Raw genomic sequence first — 23163 nt, 5'->3', positions numbered from 1 at the left:
TCATATGTTACACAGAAGAATAGTGCATCTTGCCATTGAAACTATGTTTTTGCACCCAATCCCCTCATAGGCTAATGTGGCTACTTTTATTTTTTCTTTGTCTCTTCTATGCCTTTTTGGCTTTGGTGAATCTGCTACTGCTAAATCTCACTGAAGTTTACACAAGAGTCTCATTGAGCCATTCATTTCTCTGTGTGTCCTACTATTTTGTTATAGGAACTTATTATTCCGGCCTTTCTAATGTTTGCAAGATTCAGTCTTTGCATTAGAACTCATATAGAGTCTTCTTTCACATATTTTATAATCTTAAAATTCAAGAAAGTAACCACTGTTAAGTAAGAAATTACCATAATAGCTCATTAAAAATATAATGAAACCAAAATTTTGTAACACAGATCTATAAATGAATATATCATCTATATGGTAATTGTTACTTCGGGGAAAATTTCTTGTTAATGTCACCTTAAATCATAATGAACACATTCTAAAATTTACCTTCATTGTCTTGTACTGTGAAGTTTGGATTGACAGCTGCTAAACTGAAGAAAAATTTTTGTCCACCTAAAGGATCATCTTTGTCTACTGCACTTATAGTCTGTATTAGCTGCAGAAGAGAGAAAAATGCATATTTATCAAACTTCCATGGGTAGAATCTGCTTTATAATATATAATTTTTTAATATCCAATTTTGTCTAACATTTTTTTAAGGACAATTGATCTTCTTGCTTGTGCATGTACCTTTGTTTGAGTTATTCCATCTTTTTATTATTACTTAGATTTAAACAAAGTTTCTCTCTCTCCCTCCTACTCTGTTTCTGTCTCTGTTTCTCTCTCTTATTTCCCTTAAACACTATTTATTATTTTAATTTAAATGATAAATAGTCATTAATTTAATACTAATTTAATTAAATTTAATTATAATTAAACTAATAAAGAGTAACATTGTATTCTTTACAGTTTTATTAAATAGAGCATTTGAAATAAGTAGGTAGTTCATGTATAGTTAAACATTTATCTAGAAGATAAATGTATCTAATGTAGGAAAATTTAGAAAATTATTGTGATTAGGGCTTTCCTCTTCATTAAAAGTAAATGAAAACTATTCAAAGAATGTAGAGATTTTATAGACAATTACATATAAATTTATAAAGGAAAGACAAACATTACAGTATTATCTACTTTAACAGTAACTGTTCACTTCATTTTCACTGTCAACAGAATTATTTATTTTTAAATTCAACATATACATATAATACTATAGGGACTGGTTATTTTAAAAGAGTCAACTCTGATTTATTTTAGGGTAAGAGAATATAAGTAGTTATCTAGTAACAAAGTAGAAAATTTAACACCTTATACTATAAACAGATGACTGCTTTGAACATATTATACAATTAATTAATATTATACAAATATATATGTAACAGATAGCTATGGATTTTTGGCATATATATCCATTTTGTCCTTAACTTATTTATATAATAACATTTTATGCATTTTTGCATATTTTAATTTTGCAAGAAGATTTCAGAAGTTGTTAAGTATGTGTTTCAATGCCTAGATAAATGGTCAAATTTATGTTTAACTGAAAAGAATATACTTTTTACTGCATTAACTCAACTTAATATTGTCTGGATATTTGATGTAAATATTTGTTACTGATGTTTTATTAATTTAGAAAGGATTTTTAAGTTTAAAACACTATGTAAAATAATTAGAAAAAATTAAGGAAATATTTTATGTATTCCATATTAAATTATTTTTCTTTTAAAGTGTTCTATAAAAATTAAAATGTGGGGCTTCCCTGGTGGCGCAATTGTTGAGAGTCCGCCTGCCGAGGCAGGGGACATGGGTTCATGCCCCGGTCTGGGAAGACCCCACATGCCGCGGAGCGGCTGGACCCGTGAGCCATGGCCGCTGAGCCTGCGCGTCCGGAGCCTGTGTTCTGCAACGGGAGACGCCACAACAGTGAGAGGCCCGCGTACCGCAAAAAAAAAAAAAAAAAAAAAAAAATTAGAATGCGGTAAAGTTGAGATACTCCCTAATCATTTATTTCAAAATGATTCAAGAAATATAATTGGACCAAACAAAGATAAATGCTTATCGTCTAGAAATAAGTAGCAAAACAATCATTTAAAACTTTAAATAATTTAAAATATATATGTAAAATATCTAACATTATGAAATTTTAGTGGTTATTTAAGATTAATTATAAGTAAGAATTTATGGCTAATGGCTTATCTATTCAATCAAAAAACAAAAGGTGGTACATATATAAAGGAATTCAAGAGAAAAATGTTAAAATAATTTTAACTAATACCCTTTAAGATGTATCTATCCAGTTACAAATATATTTCTTGACTGACTCATTTGTGGAGCAGTCTAAAAGATTTTATTTTCAAATAGTGATTTATAGAAATAAGTTGAAGAGAAAAAAATGGCATAAATGAAATAACATATCAAGAAAGATAGTAGACTAATAGAAATTCTTATGTTTATATATATCAATATTAATATATTAACTCTCACATACAGATGCATAAAAATTATAGAAATGTAAAAGTAGAGCTAATGGTCTTTTAAAATAAAAGCTACAATGTCTCATAATAAATTTACATTTGTAACTGTGATTACAATTCCAGTTCATTTTTATGGACCAAATAACACAGTTCGGAGAATGAAATGGCCACATCTTTACATATAACTATAAGAAATTATAAAGGTTTACATAAAAATTCTCAACTAAGATGTATTTTTTAATAAAAGACGGTAGCACTGTATATGGTAACAATGCTTCAGCGATTTGCTAATGTATCTTCATCAAATGTTATAAAGGGAATAAGTAAAATTCATTTAACAATGCAGACAAAATAGAATGACATGCTGCAAATCAATATCATCTCACAACATACTTTTATGACCAGAAGACTTCTCTATGCAGATGGAGACGCTTACTTCCTTTACAAGATAGATTATTTTTTTTTCTTTGAGATATAACTTGTCTTCTAGCATCCAACTTCCTCATATTCAGCGTTTACCTTTTAATATAGTATTCCTTTGCACTTCCAGTCATACATTAAAAAGTCACATTTTATTTCGGTATTTGTACCATAAAGAGTTGCAACAGAAATCAGAAGATGGCAGCAAGAAGGAGGTAAAACTCTTTCTCCTGTCTCTCCCTGTAAGACCTCACTATTTTGACTAGAGACAAGTTCATTTTGACCCACTGCCAATAAAAGAAGTTGCCACAGTTAGGAAAAAAAAAAAAAGGTGATGTCCAGTATCCATTTTGAGCATATGAAAACTAGACACAGACAAGTCATTTATATTTTATCTCCTTAGCAATTATATAATTGGTTTGCATGTTCACTGAGCTATTCTAAAATAATCTTAAATGAACTTGAAGGGTGTTTCAAGGATCATAAGATAATGGAGTGTGGGATGACAAATGGATTTTAAGATGTTTAGTTAGAAAACTGGTCACTGAGTTTTAACATTTTAGTTTTTTCGGTGAAAAGACTAGTCGTTTCCATTGATACGAAAATTCCCTTTGCTCTGGTGAAAAAACAGCACCCTTTTTAGTTGTTAGGGAAGTAACTAAACACTGTTCTATGGAAAATATGTAATAGGATTTTGTGGGTTGATAAGGGCCTGGAGCCTAGATACTATCAATGGGTAAATGTAAGCAGCCTCTCTCCCTGGAGAGGCTCCCTGGGAAATCTCTTGTGAGACTAAAATGTTATTGCCCTCTCACAGAAATTAAAAATTATTAAAATATATTTTATTGACTAAATGAGTAAAACCTGTGTGAGGGAAAATGGAAGAAAAGAGAAATAGCCAGTCCTCTTTCCCAAGATCTTTCCTTTCCTTTCCCAAGGTCCCCTAACTCTGTCTGAGATGGAAAAGATGGGAGTCTAGTCGCCTATTTCAATCATAAGACAGGACTATTCATACTACAACACTTGTAAATTGCATCCCTTTCCCGGGGGAAAATCTTCTACCCCTAGGCCAGGGAATAGGCAAGAAAGGAGGAGAGAGTAGCAGTTAGCTTTATTTCTGTCTCATTGAGTCCACACATCAGATGAATCAGAATTAAGTTCTATGTTGTTCTAAGTGCTGCTCTTAAAGAGCACTTAATTCAGAGGAGTACTGGGTCGACTAAACTAATCCATAAATAACTAAAGCAGACTCAGAAGTTCCAAAAAGCTCCTACTTCCCCGGAAGGAGGGAAGACAGACCTAACAAATTAATTACAAGAAAGGCTCAGTGAAGAAGGACTTTATCAAATAACTATTTTGATTTTGCCTGCTAGGATGTCATACCCTAGAATTCCATCAGTAAGTATATTACAGTTCAGTTCAAGCAACAATTTTTCAGCATATGAGACCAAAATGACATCTAACAAACGAGTCTTATTAAAAATAACTACTATGGGAGGCTTTTGCACATGCAGCCAATTAGACAAAAATTATTAATAATGTTCTTCTTGTCAAATTTGTCAAAACAGACTACTTTTTTATTAAAATCAACTTTGATTTGATTATTTTCCCTCAATATACTAACTTGTTTTTAAAAGTTCAAAAACTGTGAAATTACTGAGCCAGATATAGGTTAAAAGAACAAAGGCATAAGAACAATAAACAAACACAATCCCTTATTTTGTGTGTTTTGAATGCATTTGGGAATGAGTATTTATAATGACTCAAATGCTCTGAAAAGATATCTCTTGAAAATCAAATAGAATAACCATAGAGCGAGCGATGTATGCAGCAGTTGCAAAGTGGGTAATTCATCTCCTAGAGAAAAGGCTTCAACTCATATCATGCTGAGCCTGCCAAGCAGAGGACTATTTGGAATTGTATTTTTAGGGCACACTTTCATTAAGAAGTAGGTTGGAAGCAGCTTAGTCCTTTAAATATTCCAAATTAAACATTTCCATAACACTTTCAAATAAAAAAAAATGAATCCAATTGCAGCAATTTTACCATTTCAAACAATAGACAGGCTATTGAATTCCTGTTAGAATCTTCTGAAGGAAAAATTTGAGTTATTTCACAATCTAATTTGCATAAAAATGGACCAATGACATTGATGTTTATAAAAAGCATCAAATGATGTCAAAACGCAATACAGTTTCGCGATGGCTTTTCTTTCTTTAATAAGACGCATTTGATTCCCAATTATTATTTATAACATGCAGCTTCCTTCTGTGAATATGGCATTCAAACCAATTAAGAGCATCTCTTTCAGCCGTACAGGCTGGGGCTCTTCAAACAACAAAATGAGTCCACTGAGGAAAAGACTTAAAAGAGTTATAAACAAATCTGGTATAGGAAGAATGTTTTAAAGGACGAAAACGAAGTCATTAAGCACTTTATGTGTTGCTACGATATTGAAATGCAAGTATAAGTCTTAAGAGTGAACTCTGCGGCCCTGCTTCAAAATCGTATTTGCATACATTGGAGTATTGATGGAATGTTTTGATGATCCCAAGTATTTGTCTCTGTTTTCCCCAACTTTCATTTCCCATCTTGTGAGCTGTTACCAATATTTATCTAATGGCACAGCAGGATTTATTTTTCCTTTTGTTCATTTATTTTTGTTTTTGAAAGTTTAAGAAGTTATTTCTTCTTACACTTTAACTTTTGTGGCTACAGTAAAATCTCATATTTACATTAGAACTTTACGAAGGACATATGAAATGTGTTACACTATTATTTAAAACATTTTTAACTCTAAGAACTTCAGCCTTTGTTTTTGTTTTTTGTTTGCTTTTAATCATACTACTGGGACTTTATATAAGTGATTTTATCTCTGTTGACTCATTCCTCTCAAGATTGGGAAAAGGAAATACTTACCGTCCCTGTTAAAATCTTCCTACACTTTAAAATCCTATGGGTGCTTACCTGTCCTGGTCTGGCATTTTCACATACAAAAGTGTCATAGAACACAGCAAATTGTGGGGCATTGTCATTAACATCCAAAATTCTCACAAAAACAGCCACCCGAGTCATCTCTTTGGGATTGTCTAGAAAAAGGAAAGGAAAAAATCTGTTTAGGAAGACATATTTGTACACCAGATTTAATTTATATAAGCCTCTTGTGGATATTAAGTGCTCCCATACAAATAAGCATCACCTTCATTCTACTAACGTAATGAGCAAATGCGATAAAGAAAATTACTGCAGAGCCTAATTAAGTAGTCATGAATTCGGTTATTAATGGGCTCAAGAGTACTATTAATATTTTGAAAAATCTTTTAAAAGCACAATCCAGTATAATTGAGTTCATATTATATTTGTGTCCTTATTCTCCAAATACATAAAATAAGAATAAATATTTATTAAATCTTTATTATATGTCATTATATTTCTTAATTCATACCATTTTTTTTGGATGAAGAATGGTTTTAAATAAATTAGTAACTTGCCCTAGGTCATCTACGTGGTAGTTGTTATATTACAACCTACCCTTCTGACTACTTTTATCACTAAAATGTATTCCAACAGCTACTCTCATCCCTCCTTCTGGAAATTTTAATATATAGCTATTAATTTTACAAACTGGATGGAAATTTACAATGAAATACAAGATTTTAAATGTTTCATTAATGCAATTGTTACTGGTACCATTTCAACAATCCAGGCTCACTTTTGTATAACAAAATTAGTTCAATAGTAACATGTAGTGTAATAATCATGATTTTTTTTTTTGGCTAAAATCAAGGACATCAAGGTTTTCACATAAAAATATGCATTTAAAAATGTTTTGATTTGTAAATAGAATTTTAAAATATATCTTAGCCTTGGGTAACAACCGCATATTAGTCATAATTGCATTATCTCCACCAAGAACTTTTCTAGGCACTTGCACTGATATCTGAGTTGTTTGGGGATCTTAAATTCAGGTTTATATTCATCAGCCTTTTTGATGTCAAAATCTCAGTCTCTGGATATAGTTCAACTTCTTTGTGAACTTCGGTAAAGTCAAGCTCAAGATCAATATAAAAGGAGAAAGGAGATAATTCGCTAAAAATAAAGCAAAAAAAATATAGCAGATAAGCTGAGGGACAGTAGCCATCTTACTAAATGGCCTCTACCAACTTCAATTATGAATAATATGATTTACCCTTGTGAAATTTATCTGATTTTCTAATTTTATCTAAATAATTTTCAGATACAGGGGTTAAAAAATATTGTCAGGTACAAACAGGGAGTATATCACTACTCAAAAGAATTTATTTCTCCTCGCTTCTCTCCATGTAATTGTAATGTTACTAAAATAATTAAATCAGCATTTTAAAAAAATAACATGTAAGAACTGATTACTTGGCAGGGGCGTTTACAAGGCTGAGTAGTATGAAGCAAGGCAGACCCTTCCATCTGAAATGTATTTGCCTTACTTTACTCTTTTCAAGGGAAACTTTAAAGTGCATCTCCTCTTTAACACTAGTGTTTAGTCTTCCTTCAGTCTTCTCAACCCATATGTGTTCAGTTCTCAGGTTCTGATTTCATATTTGCTAATCTATTGCTGCATATTATTCACTTCTTAGTATGTCAGGTGGTTAGAGTTTAGATCCTGGAATCAAACAGAGTTGACCTGATTCCCAGGTCTACCACTTATTCATTGTGTGACTTTGGCCAGTTTACACTCTGTCTCTAATGTCTCAGTTTACTCAAAATGAATCAAAATAGAACTTCTGATCTTATACAGTTATTTGAATAATTAGGTGAGCTAATGCATGAAAACTTCTTATCGAAGTATCAGTTTGTTAGTATACACACAAAACCAATACATGTTGACTTGTTATTAAGATCATCTTTATTATTGTCATATCTTCCTTTATTGAAATTTATTTATCTATTATTTATTTTTGTCTGCGTAGGGTCTTTGTTGTTGTGTGCAGTTTTTCTCTAGTTGCAGCGAGCAGGGGCTACTCTTCGTTGTGGTGTGTGGGCTTCTCATTGTGGTGGTTTGTCTTTGTTGTGCAGCATGGGCTCTAGGTGTGCGGGCTTCAGTAGTTGTGGTTCACAGGCTCTAGAGCTCAGGCTCAGTAGTTGTGGCGTATGGGCTTAGTTGCTCCGAGGCATGTGGGATCTTCCTGGACCAGGGCTCAAACCTGTCTCCCGTGCATTGGCAGGGAGATTCTTAACCACTGCACCAACATGGAAGTACCACTGTCATATCTTATTTCCTTACATTACTTAAAAGCTTCAGCTACCTTTCTCCACGCAAAGCATCTACACAATAAAAATGTGTTAACTAGCTTTCCTGCAATTCATGTGGGTCTCAAGAGGAGTACATTTGGGAAAAAGTGAGGAAAGGAGAAAAAAATGAGAAAAATGTTATTCTGCTATTTTCCTACCTCCCTCACTCCTAAACAACTTGCTAAAACCCAGAGGCATAGTGTTCACCTCCAAATGAATCCTCAACTACCCCAAGTTACTTGATGCTATGGGGATAAGTGGGAAGGTATGATTCTTCTGTATTTTCTAGACGTGCTCTTTAATCTACTTTTATAGTTAGTGGACATAAGCTAAATGTTTTCCTTCAATACAAAGTCTTGACATAAAAATAACTCTTTTGTTGTTAACAATTCAGTTTCTAACTGTGCCACAGAAGCCAAGAAAGACAGAAAACTTTCACACCTAAAAAACTGCATTGTCAGTCCCTTCCCTAACACAATATGGAGATTCTCCAGCCTCTTTACACATAACTCAAGGCTCTTCAAATCAAAAGCTAAATCCACAGGGATAAACACTCTTTGTAAAGCATCAGGCCTGGAGTCACCTATTCAAAAAACAGTGCTTACACTAATCTTTTTACTGGCAGATGCGGCTGCTTATGTATAAATAAAAATATAAAGCCTTCCAAGGAAGCATCATACTGAATAGGAACTGGCATATGTTTACCACCTGAGACTCTTGGTCATCCAGCAAACTCTACTGTAGTGAGAATGTGTGAGCAACAAAGGATCTTAAAATGTATGTCCTAAGGTAAAACCATGCCATGTATTCACAGGCTTTTCCATACCTCCAGGAAGAAGAAAGTATAAATCGTTATCTAGAAATCCTAGGCTTTAGAAAGAGGTATGTTTTCTACCTACTTAGGGCAAGGATTTCTATTAATGAGGAAGCGGGTATAGAAAATGGAGTCCTTCAGTCATAAACTTTGCTCTACTGTTGTCACAATATATTGCAATGCTTATAATTTAATTTTCAGATGTGGTTATAGGAACTCATTGGTTTCTACAACAAAGTGTTTTACAATCCCTGATTGTGACCTTAATTTTAGATTTTATATTCTCCACATGGGATTTAAAAATAATTTTTAAAGAAGAAAAAGAGAAGTTATTCCTTGGTATAGAGCATTAAATGATTACCTGGAGTAATACTTGCCATACGATGGGATACACTGATATGAATGTAGAATTAAACTGTTAGAGGCAGAGCCTGGAAACATTAGTAAGAAGTACATTTCTAGGCCATTTTGCACTGCTCTGGTCTTGGTGTATGGCACGCTTACCACAAACCCAGCGTTTAAAATCTAGTGAAAACAATTCCTTACATGCTGTTTCCCTCTCACCCTCATTCCACTTGATAATCGGAACAGTATGATGGTCCCCTGACTGTGGCTTGGCAGGTAGGCATTTCCAGTAGTTACTCCATAGCCTGATTTTATTTAAGGGCAGAAAGTAGGTTTAATACTTTAAAAAAAGAATATAATTGACTTAGCTTTTTACAGAATTGTCATTACTTCAACTAGCTTCAGAAGTTAAATTTGTCAAAGTATCTGAAATGGAAATTGCAATTCCTAGCTCATTAGGCTTGGATAAGGAGCTTGAATCGAGCAGAGAGCACAAACAATCATGATTCTGTAATAATCAGACTGGATCCTGTCAGGCACATCTAAACAATGTGATACGGCTACAGATAGAGAAATAAAACTTTCCTTAAGAAAAACTAAAAAATTCTTCGTTCACCCTGAGAGACATAGCTATTTATATCTCATTATGGAAAAACTGGATTGTTTGGATGGTGGGGTTAATCTATATTTCAGAGGCAGATTTAGGAAAAAGTTAAATCTAGTACTTTCTCTTGAGGCATTAAGTTCATTGCTGAAGATCAGTCTAGCCCGGTTCCACCCACCCTTATTTAAGGCTCTGCTGTTGCCATCTTTTTTTTTTTTAAACATCTTTATTGGAGTATAATTGCTTTACAATGGTGTGATAGTTTCTGCTTTATAACAAACTGAATCAGCTATACGTATACATATATCCCCATATCTCCTCCCTCTTGCGTCTCCCTCCCATCCTCCCTATCCCACCCCTCTAGGTGGTCACAAAGCACCAAGCTGATCTCCCTGTGCTATGCGGCTGCTTCCCACTAGCTATCTATTTTAGTGTATATAAGTCCATGCCACTCTCTCAGGTCGTCCCAGCTTACCCTTCCCCCTCCCCGTGTCCTCAAGTCCATTCTCTATGTCTGCGTCTTTATTCCTGTCCTGCCCCTAGGTTCTTCAGACCCTTTTTTTTTTTTTTAGATTCCATATATATGTGTTAGCATACGGTATTTGTTTTTCTCTTTCTGACTTCTCTCTGTATGACAGACTGTAGGTCCATCCACCTCATTACAAATAGTGCAATTTTGTTTCTTTTTGTGGCTGAGCAACATTCAATTGTATTTATGTGTCACATCTTCTTTATCCATTCTTCTGTCAATGGACACTTAGGTTACTTCTATGTCCTGGCTACCGTAAATAGTGCTGCAATGAACATTGTGGTACATGTCTCTTTTTGAATTATGGTTTTCTCAGGGTATATGCCCAGTAGTGGAATTGCTGGGTCGTATGGTAGTTCTATTTTTGGTTTTTTAAAGAAACTCCATACTGTTCTCCATAGTGGCTGCATCAATTTACATTCCCACCAACAGTGTAAGAGGATTCCCTTTTCTCCACACCCTCTCCAGCTTTTGTTGTTTGTAGGTTTTTTGATGATGGCCATTCTGACTGGTGTGAGATGATACCTCATTGTAGTTTTGATTTGCATTTCTCTAATGATTAGTGATGTTGAGCATCCTTTCATGTGCTTATTGGCAATCTGCATATTTTCTTTGGAGAAATATCTATTTAGGTCTTCTGCCCATTTTTGGATTGGGTTGGTTGTTTTTCTGATATTAAGCTGCATGAGCTGCTTATAAATTTAGAGATTAATCTTTTGTCAGTTGCTTCATTTGCAAATAATTTTCTCCCATTCTGAGGGTAGCCATATTTATGTTCTCCTTTGCTGTGCAAAAGGTTTTAGTTTCATTAGATCCCATTTGTTTATTTTTGTTTTTATTTCCATTTCTCTGGGAGGTGGGTCAAAAAGGATCTTGCTGTGATTTATGTCATAGAGTGTTCTGCCTATATTTTCCTCTAAGAGTTTTATAGTGTTGCCATCTTAAATTTCTTAATCATGTTTTAAAATGAGGCCTGATACTTTCATTTTATAATAGGCTCTAAAAATTATGTAGCCAGTCCTGTGTATGGACAAGAACTTTTGCAATTAGAGACAGATATGATTTTGAATGCTGGCTCTGTCTGTTACTAGTTGGATGAAATTTTGTAAATTTGGTCTAGAATTAAGTCATTCTAGAAACAGAATGACTAGTTTCAAATCCCAGTTTTACTACTTCTGGCATTGTGACTTTGGACAAGTTACTAAAATCCTTGGAGTCTTATTTCCTTCTCTGTTAAATAAGGTCAAGGAAAATATTAGGAGGAAAGAATTAATTTAAAATTCTTAGAATAATACCTTCACCGAGTGTTTCATGTTAGCTCTTATTACTAATACCTTTGTTTCTTCACCTGTAAAAAGGAAGTAATAATATATATCTCTGTTTATTGTTAAATAATTGACTCCTAGCATTTTAGCATAGATTTTAATTCATGACTTCCAAGCAACAATTTTAATACATTTCCCTTTCTCCCAAAGAGAATATCTTTAGTTTCCAATTCTAGATCATTTTTATTAGTTAATATTAAATGTAGATTTGTGGATGCCTACAGCTATTTCTCAGTATATATAGAAAGTATTGAAAAAAATTATAGGTGTGGAGAAGCCTTTTAAAACCCTAGATTGAAGTTACAACTCATGTGTGCAATGAGAAGAAATTATTCTTAATACAAAATAAAACCTAAAATTATGCTACATATGATATACATAAAATTCATCTTACTGATTTCAGCAGCGATAACAGTAAGATTGTGCCACTGAGATAGTTCACGGTCAAGTGGCTTTGATGTATAAAGGGATCCATTTCCAGAATGTATGTTAAAGATCCTGTCAAGGTCAGTATGGCGATCCAAGGAAAATCTGAACATATAGGGCAGAGAAAAATACATGGCAGCATTACTGATGGTTTGCAGGAGAAAATGGTGAAATGCAAACACACATATATAGTGTTATATAATAATTTCAGGAAAGTACATAGTACTGATCCAGGATGCAGACTGTGTCATGGATTTATCACAAACACACACACACACACACACAAACTGACCCTCTCCCATCCTCCCAAAACCTCTTCCCAAGACCTGAATTGACCTTTGTTCTGCATTCAAATGCTGGTCTTCTGAATGTTTGTTTAATTAAATCATTGCCTATTGCATATTCAACTGACCTTGATGTATTTTTCCACAGAACTTGGAATTACAATTTTACATTACCAACTGACATTACCTAGTGATTGAGAATTCTGTTGAAGAATTATTACAAGGATCAAATGCAAAATATCATTCCCACTAGTAAAGTCTTTTAGTAAGACTATTGGAGACATCATTAGTTCCCTCGGAGTAGTAGATCATCAATTTATGATGGTGTTCAGCAGCTTCAAAGTATGATACCCAGGGAGCTTTGGTTTCTTACCCACAGGTAGCATTATAAAATGTATACATTTTAACTAGAAATGTTTTAAAAATAGAAATGTTTAGGATAGGAGTTTTTATATGTTTGTATCAAATTAAATCTTAGTATATATATTACAAAAGCAACTATTCTGCAATTTGATTAAAGGCATTGTGTCGGGTGTCATTCCAAAGCCCAACTACAGGTTTATCAATCAGGATGATGTAGTTGGGATAAATTCCATTATTTTTGGGGTTGTCAGCCAAGGTTTAAAAGAGCTGTACCCCTCATTGGTGGTTCCTGCCACTTCACAAGCTTAGTTGTTTACAAATGTTTCATAATTCTTTTTTTTTTTTTTTGTGGTACGCGGGCCTCTCACTGCTGTGGCCTCTCCCGTGGCAGAGCACAGGCACCAGACGCGCAGGCCCAGCGGCCATGGCTCACGGGCCCAGCCGCTCCACGGCATGTGGGGTCCTCCCAGACAGGGGCACAAACCCGTGTCCCCCTGCATCGGCAGGCAGACTCTCAACCACTGCACCACCAGGGAAGCCCTATGTTTCATAATTCTTGAGTTAGCAAGCATAATCCCCCAAGTTATCTTTAAGGTTCCCTATTTAAAAATTTAAAAAACAAATCAAAATAAACATGACAAAACTAGGAGTAATATCTAGTTATGGCATATATTTTCCTAAGCCACAGCTGTCATTTATTTGAAGGAACAAGATATGAAATATTATTTTAAATAGTATTTTGTAAGTAATAACACAAAATAATTTTGAAAGTGCCATAAAACTTTTTTTCTTTTAGTGTTCTAAACTTGTATAATATTTTCAAAGATCAATTGAAATTTATGATCTTTTTGTGGGGTTTTTAATAAATTGCACTAGAAGAATAACTTAACATTTTGATACAGTTAATATGATTTTATTTTTGAGGATTGCTTATTTTAGATTTTTATTTTAAATCAATTCTAAGTAGAATAGACCAGTAATTTACAAATTTCCTTAATAAACCCCAGCCCTCTCTATTAACACAATATGGATTTAGTTTTGTATTCAAACTACATGCTTTAGCCATTCACAAATAAAGCAAAACATTGTATCTCTATATCTGGAATAATTCACAAATTATATCCCAGGTTGACAAAATTATTTTACTACTGAAAGACTCAATGTAAATTTTACCTCCTCCTTGGACTGTTCCTTGATTACCTGAAGTAGAAGCTATTTGTCCCCTTCCATCCTAAAGCACCTTGTACCATCATCTCTGCCATTTACCACATTATACTACGAATTCATTTCATCTCACAACTCAAACAGGAAATCAAACATGAAAGCAGCAAGTGTCATACTTGGAATCTAGTAGATACTCAATGAATCTTATTTCTCATACTGAATCTTCTTTCCTAACAGACTGAGAATTCCCTGAGAAACAAATTAGTAACTGCCATGGTGACCCACAAATATTTGTTGAATGACTTCTTTGGCATTTTGGCAAATGATAAGTATCCTTATTTCTATTGAAATATGTCAGTAAGTTGCATTATGTAAATCAATATAGAGCATCATTGTCTTTTCCAAATCCATTTTATGTGTGTTTTGTCTTTTTTTTTTTTTTTTGTAGTTCAGTTTAAAAGCTAGTGACAAAATTTAAAGGATTATGTGAAATTATCTTGAAGATACAGAGAGATCCTGGTTCTTTTTCAAACCTGATATAATTATAGTTGACGCTTGAACAACATGGGTTTGAATTTCCTAGGTCTACTTATATACAGATATTTTCAGAAAATATAAACTAGAGTCTGTGTTTATTGAATAAATAAATCTGAGGTTGAATCATTGGATGTGGAACCGCAGATGCAGCGGGCCAACTATAAAGTTACACTCAGATTTTTGACTGTGGGGAGGGGGCGAGGGGAGATTTGCACCCCTAATCCCTGAGGTGTTCAAGGGGCAACCGTTTATTTCTCAATTCTCTATCAGTAAATTATGTTTATTACCTAACATTTTCATTTAAAAAAATCAGTTCCAAAAGACATATTTTAGGTAAATACCTTTGATTATTGCATTAACATCCACAATACATGACATGGACAGTTTATAACATGACCAGTATTATCTGATTATCCATCCCTAAATACATTGCTTTAGTAAAACTACTTTACCTCTTTGATTATATATATACATCTTTTTAATCTGCATGGTCTATCAAGATTAACATCCAAAAATATTCATTTGCTTTTTCTACATCAAGTTAGTATAAATTCAAATATACAACAACGATCTTAGCTAGACTCTGTCATTAATAAGCAATGAAGTCATTAATTCTGTTGCTTAGTACACATAAATGGATTCTTTTCTCCTGGTCCTGAAATTTGCATCCTGATGAAAAATTTAACTTAAGAAAGAATCCACAGGCATATTTTATCATGTAATAACCATTAGTCCATGAGAATATTTAGATTCTATTTCACTGTGTGGAAAAATATACTGCCTCTTAATAATGCCACGATTTAAACTGAACTTTTTAAAAATATTATATTTTATTTTAAGAAAGCCATTTTAAAACCAGGAACACAGAACACAGGCTATTAAAATCAGTTAGGAGCTCTGCCAAGGGAATGCTTGGTAGTATTCAATGGGGAAGAATAAGAGTGTATGTTCAATAAATGTCTACTGAATGAATGACAAGAAAAAAAAAGCTTTAAAGGAAAAAAATCCAAGGAACACAACAATTTCAATGACGATAAATGGATGGGAGAGGCATTTATGGGAAAATCATGCTGACAGATGGGAGCTGTACTTGACTACCATATGCAGGTTTTGGCTGCCTATATGTAACCTGTCTTGCTGTATGTGACTATAAGAAAATATTTAGGTAAAATTATATAAATCAAATAATAATTTTAATATATATGTATGTATGTATGTATATATATATATATATATATATATATATATAAAATATGAAGTCACTTGATGATATGGCAGAACCTACAGAATTTTAAACTTTGAGCTAGAGTCACATGGTACATAAAAGTAGAGGTTCTGACATTCCACTGCTGCATAGTTAGGAGTCAGAGAACTGTGTACTTGGAAATTGTACAACCACTTGAACTCCTACTAGACTGGCCCACATTGTAAAAAGGATAAGCAAAATCAGTCTGCTGAGGATAAGGAAACAAATGAAATCCAAAATAACTGATGGACTAACAGTTTAAAGTGAGCAGTAATTTTGATCCTGAATATTGTATATAGATATTTGTACTTTTTTAAAATGAGAGAACAAATGTCAGTGAAAACTTTTTGTCTTTCTCATTTGTATGTTTTTGTCACATCTTATATGTTTTTAGGTGCCATAAGAAAACAAAGCAAAACAAAACTTTGAAATGACTCTGATCTTTCTGGAGTGTTCTAAACTTTTTGATATAGCCAAAAGAACACCAAAAAAACTTCCCCCTTTGCTGGAAGGAGTATAGAAGTTTCTAAAATCATAACTACATTGTAACATTGTTATGATTATATAATTTTTAATTATTAAAACTCCTCTCAACCTCATATTATTTAAGAACCCCAAATCACAGATAAGTTGATTTTGTTACATTGCAAATGCACAGCTGAAACAGTCCCCTTTATCTGCACCAGGCATCAGAACAACAAATATCTTAAAGAGACAGGCAGATGATACAAGCCAAGTTTCAGTAACTGGCATGATTAAAACGTAATCAAACTATGAAACTTGTGCATACCCTGCCCCAGAACACAGACAATTTATTTTAAATACTTGTGCTCACCCAACCTATGCACAGCTCTTTTTTTTTTTTTTTTTTTTTTTTTTTTTGCGGTACGCGGGCCTTTCACTCTTGTGGCCTCTCCCGTTGCAGAGCACAGGATCCGGACGCGCAGGCTCAGCAGCCATGGCTCACGGGCCTAGCCGCTCCGCGGCATGTGGGATCTTCCTGGACCGGGGCACGAACCTGTGTCCCCTCGTGTCCCCTGCATCGACAGGCGGACTCTCAACCACTGAGCCACCAGGGAAGCCCAGCACAACTCTCTCTTTTAATGCATTAGACGCTTTAAATGGAATTTCATGCTCTCTAAATTTACTTCAATTTCCTTTCTTTTCATCCTAAGCATAAGCATAATTACCTAATGGGGCTAGAAGTAGAATCTGGGTCCCTTGCCATCACAGTACCAATGATTGTACCCACTTCAATATCTTCATGAACCTCAAACAGATAGGAGGATCTGCTGAAAACAGGTGGTTCGTCCACATCTTCGATAGAGATTTTCACAATTGCCGTATCTTTAAATGGTCCTAGGTAATAAAATCGTGAATCCACATGGGTATTTTCTGCTTCAACCTTCAGCGTGTAAAGCCTTCGGCTCTCATAGTCAAGTGGCTGTATTAAAAATAATTAAGTAAATAAATCATCAAATTAGATTGAGGGAAATTGAATTATATGTTCCTTCCAAGTTACAGTATGTTTTTTAAAGCCTAGTTGAGTTGTCAAGTTGTTTATAAACTGTAAATAATTAAAATTAATAAAAATATATAATCTTTACACATCAGGTAGAATTCAATTTTTACTTCTTATGTACTTAAAATGTAGTACTTCAGAGCATAGGAAAATGAGATTTTAAATCTTAGAAAAATTGAAAAGGATATTAAGACCTGTCTCATATAGTGGTAACTCATTATAAAGCATGGGCTGGTGGATTGTGTGTGTGTTTGTGTGTATGTATGTGTGCTGAGGTGTTGGCTACTGCTAAGTTTTTCTAAGTAAAAAATGCAGTAATCTTTTAAAATATATGTTGTGATACTTCCATTCCATTCAACAGGCTCATGGCACTACATAAATTTGATGAAATTTTGAAGACAAATACAAAACTTTTCAGCAGTTATATGAAACATTGAAAATAAGAAAAACCTTGGGTAAAGAGAAAAAATTTGATAGCTAATTGGTAATTAGGTTACATTATGAAACAAAAAGGAACTTAAATATTCAGTAGGTCATTCCTTTGCTGGTCATTTTCTGTTTAAAAGTGGTTGTGTACCTTGAACTTCGCAATAGACTCTGAGGGGAGCTCCGTGATTAACTGACGGTTACTTTATACAAATAGAGTGTTCAGGACATTTCATTAGGACATAAATTTTACTGGGCCTTATTTTTTCTTAAAAGGATGGTACTGAATGTACAATAAAAAACTAGTTACCTTTAAATCATATCACTGAGCATATGTTAGCAGAAAAGTTTAATTTATGTAGCAGAAGGGAAAATGTGAACAATGAAATTATTTTCCAATCCATGCTGTCTCTTTTTATTAGCAACTCTAATTATTGCTTCATACATCTGGATAGATGGCTTGCTACTTTTTATGCCTCCAACTGTGATGATATATTACTATTATCAGTTATTAACTATTTTTTTAAGGAAACGATGTTAATAAGGGGCTTTTATTAACATGGCTCAGAAATACAATCACATGTATATTAACTTGCCTTTTAAAATTTGAAAATCTCAGATTTCATGTTTTAATTAACAAAAACATTTGGTCAAAACATTCAAGGAGATCTTTGGCTTTATGTCTCTCATACTTATGCATTTACATTGGAACATGGTAGGGATATTTCTTAATGGACAGAGCATGAGTCGATAATACATATCAAAATCCCTACTTCTAAACAGTCAGATGATTATTTCTATTGATGTTCTGCACCTTTTTCACAGTGATGATGCCTTCCTGTGTGTCCTTCTCAGTTCTGATGTCAAACATATCAGTCCCATCACCATCAATAATTCGGTATTCTACTTCAGCATTTTCCCCAGTATCAGCATCAGTTGCTTTTACACTTCCAATGGATGTGCCAACCGGGGAGGATTCAAGAACTCGAAGATGGATGGTGTCTGTAAAGATTACAGAATGGAAAAGAGAGAGAAAGAGATTTCTCAGTTATAAATCTTAAACTCTACATTAGATGTTGACTAATAAGTTGAATACACACAATATGGATAATATAAAGTGTAGGAACAGAAAAAGTGGAAATCTGGGCGAGTTGGTCTGTGCCTATTAGAAGTAGTGAGACCCAATTTCTAACTGTATCAAGAGTTCTGTTTTTAAAAATGAGCATGTTGTCTTTTTTTGCATTTGCACAAGTAACTAGATATCAGCTTTGAGTACACATATGTACCTGTGTGTGTTTATACAATCACAACAAATCACAGAATATACTGTGAATATTTATATATTGCAGTGAACATATTTTTAAATTGTTTTTCTTTTGTTTTTAGTTATTTACTACTCAGTTTATTTCAGCTGCAGGGCAGGACATTACAAAATTCCATGAAATCAGTCATAGTGGGGAAGAATCCTACTTCTATTTGTGACAGGAGACACAAAGAATACTCTGTGGGAGAAATACAAAGATGCCCTTCACAGTGTCGGTGTAAAAACACTAAATTCTGACCAATTCCCTTACATTTCAGAGCAAAACAAGAATTGATCTAAACCCCTGGTACACCTACTCATGCTTCATCATGAACAACCTCTCCTGCTAATGAGATTTATATTTTAGTACCTGATCATAAACTACATGCTACTGACAGATTAATCGACCTGAGGGACACTTCTGGTTAGAGCACCTTCTTGCTCATAAACCTTAAATAATTCTCCTTAATATACATAATAAAGTCCAGACCTCTTAGCTAGTCATGCTCTTGCCTGACTATATATTTCCTAATGTGTCTTTCTGTTAGCCACTTCCAGGAAAGATCTGCACCAAACTGGACTTTTCAAAGCCTTCTTGTCAAAAATTAATTTCCTATATCTCTATAGTTCACATACTATTTCCCTCACATAAAATTCTCCCCCCCCCACGAACCTCAAATAATCATACCACAATTTATCAAATCTGAGAAAATGGGTCTATTATGTGCTGAGTGTTTGGGGGCTATGGCCATCAAAATTCCTATGTTGAACCCCTAACCCCCATACACTACCTCAAAATATGACTGTACTAGAAGATAATGTCTTTAGAGAGGTAATTAAGGTTAAATGAGAACATTAGGGTGAGCCCTAATCTAACATGACTAGTGTCCTAATTTAGACACAGAGAGGCACAGAGGAAAGCCCATGTGAAGACAGGGAGAAGATGGCCATCTACAAGCCAATGAGAGGCCTCAGAAGAAACCACCTTGATCTTGGACTTCCAGCTTCCAGAACTGTGAGAAAAGAAATGCCTATTGTTTAAACCATACAGTATGTGGTACTTTGTTATGGCAGCCCTAACAAACTAACACAGGTATCTATATCTGCTCAGTTGAAAAGTCCTTTTCTAGGAGACATCATTAAGACTCAGTTTCTACCACACCCTGGTTAGTCACTTAATGCATACTTTTTAATTCTTTTTGTACATTTTTTTGTCTCCATTAATCTCTGGCAACACATTGTTGAATGAAACTCTCAATTCATTACTTAGCTACTGTCTTCTTGGCTCTCTTTGACTTTGCTATTTCTTCTGCTAGAAACAGCTGTTTCTAGATATTCAGATGTCTCATTCAATTTCTTCCTTCAGGTGATTGCTCAACTCTGACCCCTCAGAAGGTTTCACCAATAACCTTACTGAAAACAACTTTATTGAGAAGACCACTCCCAATCACTCTTCATATCCCTTGCCACTGTTAGGCATTATATTATTTACTTATTTGTATGTACCACGAAGATGTTGTGTTGATACAAGACAGGGACGACTTTGTATTTTTTCACCTTTATATTCCAATTGTATTTCTTTGAATGTAGCACCTCTACATACTTATTCTTATGTTGGATAACTGAGAAGCTTCCTAACTCGTCTACCAGGTGCTATTCTTGGCCAACTCCACTCAGATCTCAGCTATTCTCAGTACACATCACATCCATATTATCCCTTTGAAAACAATAATTTTATCAATAATTATTCAAAACTTCAAAACCATTTGATAGTTCTCTTTGTACTTAAAATAAAACATACATAGGCTGGCCCTCCACAGATTGGCTCCTTTTTCTTGTCATTCCCTCCTTTACTTAGTAGTCTCCATAACACTCCTTTAGGTTTAGGTCTCCTTTAAGTTTTTAAAATATGCTTTTCTTCTTCAATTTAATACACTTTTCTCCCTCATGAAAGATTTTCTACACAATGCGTTGCCTGGCAACCTCTAGCTCTTTCTTTTGATATACATTTATTTTCACTATACTTCTACCACAGAACACCATCAACTCTAGCCTACTTACTCCAACAACTTTCTTTTAAATATTAAATGTTAGAGAAGTAGCATCTCAATGAATTGATTTATTACACTGGAGCCGAAGTAACCTTTCTAAGAGACAGAAATGATTTAACTTCTCTACCAAAAGCACTTTTTATTGATGTTAGGATAAATTCTTAATTTCTTCATTTGGTCTATAATGTCTTATAAAATCTGGGTTTAAAAAATATCTTCAGTACCATGCTTATCTATTCTCAAACCTAGAGTATATGTGGAATACAGCCAAAAATAATTTTTTTCCAGTAAATGATCAGTCATCTAGACTAGAAACATTATAAATACATGGAATACTTAACAAAATAAATGCAAATAATATGGATGTTTTGACTGACATTTATATATATATATATAGCCTGTATGAACCATCTAGAGAATATAGATTCTTTTCAAGCAGGCATGAAACATTGAGCCCAATTTGATCAAGTATTAAGTTATTAGACAAGTTTGAATACATTTTAATAAATCAGTATCTACTAAATTATCTGACCAGGATACAATTAAGATAGGGATTAAAACAAAAAAATAATCCCCCAAATACTCATATTCTTGAAAATTTAGAATAATTAAGAAATACTTCTATGCAACTGATGGTTCAAATAAAATACAAATTGGGAGACAAAAAAATTGAAAAAGAAATTAAAAGAAACTCATATATGTGGTGAATAGAAAATGATTCTACTTAAATAAGGTAACTTACAGCTTTATGTGCAAAGTGTTCTGGAGAAAAGAAAAATGAGGACTGTTTTCCAACTCATTATGTGAGATCAGTACTGTATGCCCCTGATACCAAAACCAGACAAGAAATGTCCAGTGGTTATATAGTGTGGGTTAAAACTCAAGCTGCACCATACCTGACTGTATAATATTTAGCAAGTTCATTTTTAATTTTTAATTCATAATCTCCTATATAGTATAAAGTTTAGTATGTGAGAAACACTATTCTAATCACTTTACTATTAACAAAATCCAGACTTTGTTTTAATTTCACCAGCTATTCCATTAAAGTCTTTTCAGAGATCCTACTTTGTATTTAGTTGTCATGCCTATTTATTTTCCTCCTATCTGTGAGAGTTCTTCAGTATTTCCATGCTTCCTATAACCTTGACACCTTTAAAGAATACTGGTCAGTTATTTTATAAAAAATCTTTAAAATTAGGTCTGTCTCATATTTTCTCATGATTAGATCAAGGTCATGCATTTCTTTGTTTTTGGCCAAGGATATCATAAGAGTGATCTGTTTTCAGTGTAGCACTGGATGCAAATATGTCTTATGACTGTTGATATTAACCTTGATTTCTTGGTTAAGAAGGTGTTTCTGCCAGTCTTTTTCATTTGTTAAGTAAGTATTTTTTCTTTATAGTTAGTATATATCTTGGGAAATATACTTCAAGATTATGCAAATATCCTATTTTTCCTCAAAAGTCTGCTCATTAATTTTATAATCAATCAATGATCTTCCTTGCAATAATTAATGGTGCAATTATTCTAAAGCACCATTAATGGCGATCTTCTATTTTCTTTCTAATGGTTCTTCTAATGGTGATCTTATATTTTCTTAATTATTTCCACATATATTCATTGGAATTCTTCTGTAAGGAAAAGCTGCCCTTTCTCCCTTACTTATTTATTTATATCAGTAAGGACATTTATTTTATTCTATGTGTTATAATCTAATAATATGGCTATTTATTATTTTGTGCAAGTTCTTACAGTCTTGGTCATTCGGTGATCTTCTAGGTTGGCTCTGGTGTCTTTTCAACATGACTCCATTACTTCTTTACTTTTTTTGGGGGGGAAGTACTTCCTTAATTCCCAGCATCACAAAATGTTGTGGGTTCATCTTATATTTTCCCTGTCCAAGCCCTGAAATCAACCATGTCTCCAAGTGAGCCCTGACTTCTTTTAGTGAAGAAAGAACCATAATATTTTTAATATAGTGTAGTATACAAAATTTTAGTAAATGGAGCAACTC

At 33.6% G+C, this 23163-nt stretch overlaps 1 protein-coding gene across 2 annotated transcripts in view; it reads right to left on the bottom strand.

The window, feature by feature from the left end:
• Positions 1 to 23163, bottom strand: part of LOC309805858 (cadherin-10) — a gene marked incomplete at both ends in the record, with an annotated part of 118204 nt that overhangs the window by 6251 nt on the left and 88790 nt on the right. For both annotated transcript variants that reach the window (XM_082624164.1, XM_082624165.1), the window contains 5 exons: positions 496 to 604; positions 5907 to 6028; positions 12219 to 12355; positions 17035 to 17288; positions 18607 to 18794. In XM_082624164.1, coding sequence (XP_082480290.1) covers positions 496 to 604; positions 5907 to 6028; positions 12219 to 12355; positions 17035 to 17288; positions 18607 to 18794 — 810 coding nt within the window. The remainder of the gene's footprint in view (positions 1 to 495; positions 605 to 5906; positions 6029 to 12218; positions 12356 to 17034; positions 17289 to 18606; positions 18795 to 23163) is intronic.

The sequence above is a fragment of the Mesoplodon mirus genome (genome assembly GCF_964341445.2).
Source record: "Mesoplodon mirus genome assembly, chromosome: 5".
In the NCBI taxonomy this organism is placed as follows: Eukaryota; Metazoa; Chordata; class Mammalia; order Artiodactyla; family Ziphiidae; genus Mesoplodon; species Mesoplodon mirus.
Note: the sequence above shows the minus strand (reverse complement) of the source record. Positions and strands in the feature narration are given on the sequence as shown.